At 41.6% G+C, this 12,111-nt stretch overlaps 1 protein-coding gene across 3 annotated transcripts in view; it reads left to right on the top strand.

The window, feature by feature from the left end:
* The first annotated feature begins 600 nt into the window (after positions 1-600).
* SLC28A3 (solute carrier family 28 member 3) overlaps positions 601-12,111 on the top strand; it is a 58,975-nt gene continuing 47,464 nt past the window's right edge. For 2 of the 3 annotated variants that reach the window (XM_073880673.1, XM_025851649.2), the window contains exon 1: positions 601-781. In XM_073880673.1, the coding sequence (XP_073736774.1) occupies positions 704-781 (78 nt within the window). In that variant the 5' untranslated portion in view covers positions 601-703. The remainder of the gene's footprint in view (positions 782-12,111) is intronic. The other variant, XM_073880672.1, reaches the window with a different exon arrangement.

Genomic DNA, 12,111 nt, shown 5'->3' with positions numbered 1-12,111 from the left:
TATAGCTAATAATTTCCTAAAGAATCCTTTTATTAAGTGAGCCGTTGGTCACATTCCATTTATCTGCTGCATATTTGCACTTCTAGGAGTTGGATTTTTAAAAGCAATCCAGTCTGCAGTCAGGGATGTAGTAAAAAGGCTGCGGAATCATCTAGACATGAATTTGACTTCTCACCGTCTCTTTACTAGCCAAATGACCCTGAGCAAACTATTAACTTTACCACACCTCTGTTTTTGTTTGTACTGAAGAGAAACCAAGACCACGATATACAAAGTACTGAGCGTGGGCCTAGCACAGAATAGTGGTCAGTTGGTAGCAACCAGTCCTTACATTCCTTGCTTCCCGTCCATTCCTAGTCCCCACCACCACCCACAGGAAACAGATTATTTCCCTCCTGACCATTGAGAAAGAACCCGTTCTATTCTGTGCACTGCAAGAGTTTTCCTGAGTAAAAATGGGCCAGCAATCCTAGGGCTCATCAGGAAGATTAATGAGATGGGTGGATCCGAAAGTCTCCCCGCCTTCCACCTATGACTCTTGTTCCGCCCCCAACAGACTCACCTTGGTAAATGCAATCCCTGCCCAGGTTCCCACAAACAGCAGGTGGCATTCTGACATCAGCAGAGGCTGTGATCCTCTTCAGAGCCACCGAGGAACCTCTAGAGCAGACATCTGAAAAGAATTCAGAGCCCAGCCAATTCCATGAGCAGCAACGACGTTGTAGAGCTGGAGAGTATGACAGCCCCCCTGGCTGAGGGTTACAGCAACACCGGCTTCCAGGTGAGCCGACGTCTTTATCTTGTGTTTAAGACCAAATCAAGGGAAATAATGTTCTTTCTAACCACCCTGGCAAGTTTCTGAAGGAAAGCAGCAGTTATTGAAACGCAATAAGATTTTCTCAGGAAACTCTTTAAACCTATTTTTTCCTTCTTGGGTTCTTCTCGGGCTGACAAACCTGAAAAGTCTCGTTTAATCAAACTTGTTTTGATCCCTGACTTGCCCTGTCACTTAGAAACAAGACTATCTTCTCTGGCTTTTGTTTTGGGCTCGCAGGCCCTGCAGTATTTTCCAAAGAGCTGATAAAACAGAGAGAATGGGGAGAATCCAGATCCTGGATGTAGTGAGCACCGGAGGGGTTCCTTCTCTTACACCAGGTCCCAAAGTCCCTGTCCAGTGGTGGCCTGGGTGCCCGCCCCAGTGCAGCCAGGTTATGCAAACCAGTCTCATGTAATCAACTAAAACTCACTGAGTGATTAATGCCTCTGACCTCGGGGCTGGGTGCTACAGAGACCTGGAAGGAGTCCTGTCCCAGGGAAACACTGGGCTGTTCTGACTGGCTCTGAGATGGGGATTTTTCAGAGATGTCCTTAGCTGTGTTTACTTCTTTAAGCTGACACAAAAGCCCACACATACAGCAACCTCTTGGGATTCAGGGTTACCAAACGGCCAAAGAAACTTTTAAACACTAGCCAAGAAAGGAACAAGGAAGGTAAAAGGACTTTGGCACAAGTCCTAAGTCTTCCACCCACAAATTACTGTAACTTCCTTGAGCTTCAGTTCAGTTGTCTATACAGTAGTCACAGTGATCTTCATCTCATAGGTTATAAGTGTAAGGGAAGAAAAGTCTTGTCCTCTACCCTCTTAGATTCAGCATCTGAGGACTGTGAATTAAACTGGGAAATAGCAGATTAACCAGAGAAAGGCATACAAATTTTATTAATATTTTTAATGTTATGTTCATGCAACTTCACAGAAAAGAAGTGAAAAATTCAAAGAAGCTGTAAGACTCAGGGGCTTAAATACCATTTTAACAAAAAGCAAAAAATTGTGGAGAAGTGATCAGACAAAAAAAAAAGAGAGAGAGAGATTGGGCTTTTAGGGCAAATAGGCTGTTGGAAAGTGACCAGGAAATATATAGGAGAAACTAATGGAAGACAGGTTTGATATGAGGTTTATGCAGTCTTAACCCAGTACCATCTCTGTGTCCAGTGACAAGAGTCGTTGTCCTCTTTCTGTTATGGGAGACGGGACACCTGCATAGGGAAAATCATGTCCTGTTTCTAGACAGAGAGAGGAAGACCGAAGAGCTCTTTCTGGGTCTGCTTTTTCTCAATTGCTTTCAGCTCAAAATAACTCTCATGCTAAAGTGGTATATTTTGGGGTGGCATATCCTGATTCCCTTCTTAAGGGTTAAATGAGAAAAAAAAGCATAATGCCAAGGGCCTTTTATGGTTCAAGAGAATGGAAGGGATAGAATGGGATAGAGTCAAAGTGAGTATGACAGCAAGACAAAGATGTCTGCAATGGAGGGGGGGGTCCATGTCACCAGCAACTGGCAGCCCAGTCAATGAGAAGGATACACATCCACCAAAGGTAGCCCTGTTTTCTATCCCTCATTCTCTTCTATCAAAACAAAGCATCTCCAGTGCTCAAACCCAGCAGAATACCACACACCAACACCAACATGGCAGTGACCAGGTTATTTCTTCCAACGCTTGCTATTTGACAAGAATTTCCAGAGACACGTTTCCTCAGCAAAACCATTGACTCCCCCCCCACCTGCCGATAAGACCACTACTGGAAAGGGATACCAGTTCAAGAAGGGATAATACACTATTCTTGCCCTCCAGGAGCAAAGCAGGCAGAAACCAATAAGCAATTGTAAGATGATATAAAACAAAAACAAAATAACAATGCTAGAAGTTGGCACCAAGTGCATTGTAAATACATATGCAAGTGGAGTTGGGCTGACCTAGGAGTCTCTCAGTTAGGGCTTAAAGGATGGGCAGGGATTTCCCAGTTGAACAGGGAGGGGTATCAGCAGAGCACTGCAAGCAAAGAAAACTGTCTGCACGGGCCCAGGAGCCTGAAAGAACACGTGTGCTCAGGATAGAGAAGACGAGGAGCTGGAGCTGGAGAGTAGGGATGGGGGCAGGCTGGCCCCAGATCACACGGCCTCCATGTGTGCTAAGTCACTGGGAAAGAGGATTTACACTATCAAGTTATTAAAGTTATTAAAGTACTCTACTAGCCCTGCTGAGGGTGGACAAAATGGAAAGAGATTTGTGTGTGCCTGGGACCGCATTTAGGAAGGTAGGATGATAATCATGGTGGAAACCAGCGCTGGGCAGAAATACCAATACTGGTAGTAGGCCCCCTTGGCCATGGAATTAGCATTGAGTCAGGGTGAGGTAAGAGCTGCTCTGGTTATTAATATTTCCATTTTCTTCTCTGTACAGTAGGATGATAATATCATATCTTGGAGTTGAGAGAATTAAATGAGGTAATATATGTTAGAAAAAAGTACGTAATATCTGTTTTTAAAAACTGTGTTGTCTTAGTTTGTTCAGGCCATTATAACAAAATACCACAGACTGGGCGGCATATACGTAGAAATTTATTTCTCATCGTTCTGGAGCCTGGAAGTCCAAAATGGTGGCCCCAGCAGATTCGGTGTCTGGTGAAGACCCACTTCCTCATGGACAGCTGTCTTCTTGTTGTGTCCTCACATGGCAGAAGGTGTCTTTTATAAGGACACTAATCACCTCAAAGGCTCCACCACCTAATACTGTCACCTTGGGCATTAGATTTTCCAAACAGGAATTTTGGGGGGGGGGGTGGCAGGAACACATTCAGACCATAGCAAGTGCCTAGCACATAGTATGAACATAAGAATAATAGGTCCTGGTGCTGGGGCAGGTTAAAGACTGACAAGTCAACATTTCTAGCTTGAGAGCTCAACCTAGAAGTGATTCCCTTTATGTGGACAGGAAATCCAGAAGTCGGGTTGGAGCAAGGAAGACCGTGAGTTCATTTTGAGGCCTGTTGGATGAAATTAAGGTGATTCCCTACCCCTAGATGAAGATGAAGAGGAGGCAGGAAGCTCTAGGCATGCACACACCTGGAGTCTGGAAGGGGACATCATGCATTTGGGGGCCGTTAGCACAGCCATGAGCTAGTGGTGTGAATGAGACCAGCAGGAGGGAAACCTAGGAAGACCCAGTGCTTATGGAGTTGGGAAGTTGGAGCAATCAGAGAATGAAGCAGAGAGGCCATGGGGAGAGAAAGAGGAGCAGCATCAGGAGAGGGAAGCGTCTGGGGAAGCCAAGGGAAAGGAGAACTACAAGGTCAGCAGCAAAGACAAGTTCATTTGATTTGCCAACCAAGAGGTCACTGGTGACCGGAGGTGGGGATGGGGGACAGTTTGTGTTATGAGTGGGAGCTGAGAAAGGGGAAAATAAGGGAAGAGAAGATATTCCTTCCGCTGGTGGAGAGCAGAGCATCAAAGAGAGAGACAGGCTCAGGGGAGGCAAGATTGGGGCTGTAGACAGGGGGCTTTTTTATTCAAAAAAAATTTTTCATTGTGAAATATAACATGCAGAAAAACACACAAAATCAAGACAACCTATTATAAAGTGCCATCTATGTCAAGAAACAAGACATCGCCATCCCTCAGCTCAGACACCCCAATCCTGCACATCTGCCACAACTGCCCCTCACCCCGAGGGGTGACAATGATCCCAACTTTATAGTAATTACTTCCCTGCTTTGCTTTATATTTTAACATAATTATGAATCCCCAAGCACTGCTTTTGCCTGCTTTTAAATTTTATATAAACAGAAAATTACATGAAAATTCTTTCCTATTTTAAAACATTTATATGGAATTGGGCAAGAGGAATCATTTTGTATCTGACTTCTTTTGCTCGGTTTTGTATTTCTGAGACTCAGCCATGCTGTTTGCATGTAACTGGAGTTCATTCATCCAATTTCATTGATATACAGTATTCTCCATAAACATTGCACTATTTATCTATTTTACTATTGGTGGACATTTATGTCATTAAGCTTGGAGCTTTTAGGAGCTTCTACAAACAAATGCAGCTACAAATACTCTCAGACATGTCTCCTGATGCATATTTAACAAATTTGTTTGGCGTTATATTTAGGAGTGGAATTGCTAGATCATTGGGAATGCATATATATTTTCAACTTTAGTGATAATGCCAAATTGGTTTCCCAAGTGGTTTTACCAATTTACACTTCCATCCACAGAATGTGAGTTCCTTTTACTCCAGAGCCTCACCAATATTTATCTGGCTTTTTAATTTCAGTGATTCTGGTAGATGTAGTGTAACGTCGAGGTTTCATTTTCATTTAACTTTGTTATTGGCCACTAGATGCCAACTTTATGAAATACTTGTTCAAGTCTTTTGCCCATTTTCTCTACTGGATTTTGTCTTTTTCCTACTGATTTGGAAAGAGTTCTTTAAATGTTCTGAATACAAGCCCTTTTTCAGTTATATGCTTTCCAAATGCCTTCTACCACTCTTAAGCTGTCTTTCATTCTTTACTAGTTGGATGCACAAAGGGTAATTATATTGTGGTCCCATTTATCAAGTGTTTCTGTTTTATATATCCTGTTTAAGACAACTTTTTCTGCCCTGCAAGATCATAAAGACCCTCCCATATTTTCCAAAAGCTCATTGCTGTCTTCTACCCTGAGGACTCTAGTCCCCCTGAAATGAGATCTTATGTATAGTGTAAAGTGGTCATCAAGTTTTTGTTTTTCTACACAGGTATCCAATTATTTCAGCAGCACTTAAAAAAAAAAAATCTTTTCCCCACTTGACAAATACCGTATTTATCAAGTGTCCATATTTAGGGTAAGTCTTTTCAGAATAGGGCAATTGAAAGATTTTTCCAAACTCCAAGTTGGGGGAAGGATCCAAAGAAGAGGGAGAGTGGAAAGTTGACAGCAAGAGAGGTCAGATAAAGTTCAGAATTCCTAAGGGTGAACATTCAGGCAATTTGTGAAGGAATACTTTTACTAAAGGGTGTTCCTTAGAAACCCAGCCGAAGTTGCCTGCTGCCTATGAGTCAGCACCGATTTTACCACCAGTGGCCCTCAGAGCCACAGAGCCCATGCTCGCTCTGACGTCAGTGAGCTGGGACCCACTTATGTGAGATCCGAGACAGGACTAGATGGGAAATGTGCCTCCACTCTACACAGAGAAAAGCTGACCTACTCCTTAAATTGCCTGGTGAGCCAGTCCAGTTTGAAGAGTTTTTTCAATGGAGGTCAAAATTTGGGAGGTCATCTAAGTGCAAGAATATTTGGCACAGATCATTTGAATAGAGAGGTTCAGAGATTGGAAGCAATTATGCAAAGTAAAGAGGAAGAGCAGTTTCTCTTTAACCCCCGAGGGAGGGCCGCATGAATGACACCAGGTGGTTGAGTAGGTTTCCACTAACTCAACTCCAGACAAGCTTAGCCAGAACTATCATCAAGATGCTTCTCTCCTCCACAAGTGAATTAAAATACAGAAAACACATGACAATAATTGCTTTTGTGAAGGAAATAAAAAAAAAAATTCTCTCTCTTTTCCTTAAATCAGATCATACCTAGATTTGTTTCTAACAACCTAGATGGCTAGAACCCAAGGCACTTCCATGACATCTCAAAGGGGAAGGATTTAGGGATTTCGTTTTTTACTTTACTCCACAGTCCCTTACTTTATTTACATATTTTTTTCACAGTCTCTTAATTTAAAATGAAGGTGGTAGCACCTACTGACCCATTTCATCCAGACATTGTTGATGTTGATGAGAAGCTGGCCCTGGATGTTAGCTGAACTGTCATTGGTCAAACTGAAAATAATCAGAAGTGGGAGCATTTGGAATTTTACATAGAACAGATTATTGTGAGCAGGAGCCCCAAGTCTCCATCAGGCTACAGAAGTTTGGAATTCTGTCTTCAGACTGCAGATTTAGGCACACATAGTACAGTATGATTTTCATTCAAAGCCAGGATCTGGATTCAGAGGCAACTAATTCTACTCCACACGTGGGCTAAGGTGTTTGACCCAGAAGCCGCTTACAGCCTTGGCATGCCTAATTGTTCTTTCTTTTTCCTGGAAAGGAAATTTAAAAAAAAAGAGAGAGAGAGAGAGAGAAAAGAAAAGAAAGAGAAAGATGGTTTGCGTGTCTTGGTCTTATTTCTTCTGGAAGTAAATAAAGACAGAGGTTTCTTAGGAAAATGCTATGAGTCACAGGGTTAAAGAGCCTCCTGTGGGTGTTCAGGAACAAAGTACATGATGACCAGGAATGGTTCCATTGGGAAGCAGGGAAATGTACCTGTACATGTCTCCATGTTCCTTACAATCTCCTGGTTCTGTAAATTCAAAGCTTTGTTTGCTTTCCCTCCAAGAGTCAAAACTCTTTGACATAAAGCGTGTCATTTATTGAGTCAACAAAAATTTATTGACACTGTGCCAGGCATTACACAAAAAGCTGGAAACAGCTACTATTTGGTTAAAATTAGTTAACAATGGCAAATCAGCACAACATAGTTTGTAAAAAGTGCTATTCATGACATGAGAAGGTGGTCTCACCTAGATTGGGAGGTGGGGAATATTTCCCAAATGTTCGCAATGAATACTTACAGGCTTCCTTGCTTTCATTCATTCATTCATTCAACAAAAATATATATATTTAAATATATATAATATATATTTTATATATAATAATTTAATATTAAATAATTAAATATTTAATAATTTTTATATAATAACTTATATAATAATATATATTTTTAAAATATTTATTTATTTATTTGAGAGAGAGAGCACTGGGGGTAGGGAGGGTCAGAGGGAGAGACAGAGAGAGAGAGAATCTCAAACAGACCCCCTCCTGTGTGTAGAGCCCCACATGGGGCTCAATCTCACAACCTTGAGATCATGACCTGAACTGAAATCAAGAGTCAGATGCTTAATTGACTGAGCCACCCAGGCGCCCCTCAACAAATATATATTGAGCACCTACTCAGTAGATGCTAAGCAGAAGGAAATACCCAGTAGGGCACAAATAATTCCCTAAGTTACGATGTCAAAAACTGTTTTTTTCCATATCACACTATGTGGAGAAGCCGAGGCCCTGAATGGGAAAGTATGAGATGCATGTGCAGGCGGACAGAAAAAGTGGTAAAGAGAAAACCAGACAGGATGAGAGGCCAGCTCTGATTCACCTCAAGGCTCTTCGCTGATTTCAAAACCTTGGTCCCAAAAATCTAAGACCAGTGATAAGTTTAGGTTTAAAACATAATAAAAAATAAATAAATAAAATAAAATAAAATTCTCATCCTGGGTGTAGGGAGGGGCAGAGGGAGAGACGGAGAGAGAGAGAGAATCCTGGTCACTTACAATCACCTGAAAAAAATAAAAATAAAAAATAAAATTGAGTTTCTGTACTCTGTGGACTCAGGAACATTCCAGAATAAACCATCCAGCCAGATTATAAGGAGTGGTAATCAAAGTAATGGTATAAACTCCTCCATGAAACATGGTCAGAAAACAGCCCATGAATGTGAGGCAAGGCTTTCTGCACCATGAGAAAGTGTCAGTCATAGATTAAAAGGGGCCAAGACAAGCATATTTTCTCCCCTCTGGACTATCTAGTTGCCTTACTCCCTCCACCTGCTCAACTTTGGGACCATGGCATAGTTCCAGACAGCACAATCTATAAAGTTGTACAGCTGTCCCCCCTCTCCTGTGGGTCCTATTTCCCTGTCAGTGTCCCTCCCTTTGAATTATATTACTTTACAACTTTTCTAGCTTTTAAATAATTTTTACTTTTCTAATTCAAATTACTGCATCCTAGTTTCTCCTCCATCTGAGTCCATTGGTTTAGAAACATTTGCAACATTTGTTGGTTAGAAGGCACTGATCTAACTTGCCCAGGAAGGTCTGAAATAAAAATTACTTAATTGAGGGCCAGACCCATGCAGATAGAGCAGGTGGGAGCAAAGGTCCTGGTCCATGGTATGTTGGGTCCATCAAGGAAGGGAGAGAGAGAGAAAGACACACACAAAAGCAACAAGAGACATTCCAGGAGCCAGCAAAATTAGGCTTCCTGTTGACCCACAGGGCTACTTCCTCATTCCTCCTCAGAGCATGAGGTCTTGAGGTCAGAGACGAGGGAAGAAAGAAGTAGGAGGGGAAGAATTTAAAAGGCACAGGTGGAATAAGAGGTGGTCTGTAATGGCCCAAGAACTGACTGTACTGCATGTGACTTTGACCTTGGCTGGAGATAACAAGGGGCCCCTTCTTAAGGAGGAGGTGGAGAGGGAAGAAAGGAATGAGCTTTCAAGAAAAGCCACACTGGGGTGGGGTGTGGGGTTAAAAGTCACATACTGAATCATCATGAGGAGGGCAAAACATAGGTTCTTTGGGTGAAGAGTTGAGGCTTCAGAGCCAGACTGCCAGGCCTACCATTTAGGCAAGTATCTAACTTCTATATTTATTTCCCATTCCAAAAATAGGTTCTAATACCCTACATCATAGGAGTATGGGGAGATTAGTAGAAAGCACTAGAACCTAGCAAATGCTCAAGTATCAGCAACCATTAACCAAACCATTTAGTTGGGGATGCTATTCTGGTGCAGGGGCCAAACCAAACTTTGAAATCCAGGTGTGAAGTCTGCTTCTTCGTATAGCCGATACTAGAATCTACTGATGGGAAACTATGGAAGACACCAACAGGCAACTTTCAATTTCTTTTTAAAGATTATATTTATTTATTTGACAGAGAGAGACAGCGAGAGAGGGAATACAAGTGGGGGGTTGGGAGACCGCAGGGAGCCCGATTCGGGGCTCGACCTCAGGACCCTGGGGACCATGACCTGAGCCGAAGGCAGCCACTAACAACTGAGCCATCCAGGGGCCCCTACTTCCAATTGTTTTAATGTCAACCAAATGTGAACCACAAGCCCCCTTGGGTCCCTGCCAGACTGAGAGACCTTGGCTCCCAGCACCTATGTCTCTTCAAAAGGACTTTATAAAGTTATTTTTCAAATATTTTGGTTCATTCAGATCCATTTCTTATTTAGTCAAATGCATCTCTAAAAAAAAAATTATAGGCTCCAAATTTTTTCCATGTGTTTCTAATTAATCTACACTCATTTAGTCAGTGCTCTTTGGAAAGATGTGCTTGATAACAAAAGTGATTTTAGGAATTGTCAAAAAGCAACGTTTTTCCAAATGTAAGCAAATTCAAATGTGTAGGGCACACTGATGTATTCTCTTTAATGCCTCACTATCAACTGTTCTGGCATGAAATAGTCTGATTCAAGGTTAAGACTAATACTTAGGAAGTGACCATGATTTCCCAAAACAGCACAAGAGTAAGGCAGGACTGGGAAACCAAGGCTTCATCCTGGAGGTGATTCAGGCTTTGGCATCAAATGCATTTTCATTAAAAAAAAGAGAGAGATCTATTATCACCCTTGATCCCTTTAGACAGACTGGAGATTTGCCTACTAAAAACAAATCAGAGAAGGAAATGAGAAAAAGAAGAATTTTAGTTTCAACTGATAGAGTCAAAGGGATTATATCCTTGTTTCTTTATTTTTTTTCTCAACTGTAAGAAGACGTTTAGCTGTTAAGAACATTTCTGTTTCCCCCATGACTAAAGGGGTTGCATCTTTGGAATTTCAGACACAGCTAGGTTTATTCTAATTAATCTGTAAAAGATTACAATGTGTAGGAGTTGAACTTTTTCACTTTATCATGACTACAGTAAAATAATTAATTGTGTAACTTATGGTTGACAGCTTCTTTTCTAAATTCCCTGACACCAGTGACCATATATTCAGTGCTCAGCAACAGCATTCTCTAGCCCATAGTAGATGCACAAAAAAAAAAAATATTTGTTAGAGGACTGAATAAGAATGCCTAAGACAGAATCCCAAGGAACTGTATGTAGCATTAAAGGTTGAGTAGAGAGGCTGATAGAGTACAGGAGAGGGAGAAGTCTGGGTGGGAGGAGGAAACTAGCAAGGTGTGATATCACAGAAGCCCGGGAGGAGGGTATTTTAAGGAGGAAGTGGCCCATTGTGTATGATGAAAACTGGATTTAAGGACATGAAAACCATCCATGACTTTGGCAAGGGTGATTTCCATGGAGTGGTAGGAGTGGAAGCCATATTGGAATGGGTCAAAGACCAAATGAATCAAGAAAATGGAACATTAGTCCATTTGAGCTACTACAACAAAACACCACAGGCTGGGCAGCTTATAAACAGCAGACATTTATTTCTCACAGTTCTGAAGGCTAGAAGTCCCAGATCAAGACATCAGCATGGTTGCATTCTAGGGCCCTCTTCCTGGTTCATAGCCAATGCCTTCTCCCTATGTCCTCATACGGTGGAAGTGGTTACAATCTCTGTGGGTCCTCTCTTGTAAGGGCACTACTCCCATTCCTGAGGGCTCCACCCTCATGACTTAAGCACCTCATCTCCTAATACCCTCATCTTTGGGGATTGGAATTTCAACATGATGAGTTATGGGGGGAGACAAACATTGACCATAGCAACCTGTAAGTTCAGACGGAAGACTGGTTTTTAACAGGAGGAGAAAAGATGTTTATCTATGAATTCTTGGTTTCACAGCAATAAAAAATTGATAAAGTTGCAAATATCAGAGAAGCAAGGGAAGGAAGGAAGTATAATAGTGTGGAGGGAAATGCAGAGCATTGTGTCTGGACCAGTAAGTAAGGAGTTCAGGCATTATCATATTATTGCTCTAAGGATAGCTTGTCCAAGCTGAAATCACACATTATCCAACACAAACTAAGAGATGCACCAGGTGGAAGATGGACAGGGAAGACTTCTACCCACACCTGAGAGGGAAAGAGCACGTTCCATTCCACAGACCAAGAGGAAGTAGAACTGCTTGTTTGAAATGGGTGTGAAAGATGCAAAAGAACCCTCATTATGTTGAGTTAATATATACAAGTAGAGAAAAATTTGGTATCTGTTGCAAATACCTCCAAATATAATTTACAACCATGGCACTGAAATTAAGGTAGTTTATAAGAACTTGCCACTGGACCTTGTTGGTTTTTTTTTTTCTTGTTCTTTGAAGTGTTGATAAAGATGCATATACACTATCACAAATTAATTTTAATATTTTAATAACTAGATTTCAATACAAGTGATTCCCTTTTAGTATTATATATTTAATTTTATGTATTTTAAAACATTCTGAAAGGAGTCCATAGGCTGCACCAACTGTCCTGCTCTGGGACACTTCCCCAAAGTTGCACGTAGCTTC

The sequence above is a fragment of the Callorhinus ursinus genome, unplaced genomic scaffold (genome assembly GCF_003265705.2).
Source record: "Callorhinus ursinus isolate GAN/ISIS: 27379988/994484 unplaced genomic scaffold, GSC_fseal_2.0 scaffold39, whole genome shotgun sequence".
NCBI lineage: Eukaryota > Metazoa > Chordata > Mammalia > Carnivora > Otariidae > Callorhinus > Callorhinus ursinus.
Note: the sequence above shows the minus strand (reverse complement) of the source record. Positions and strands in the feature narration are given on the sequence as shown.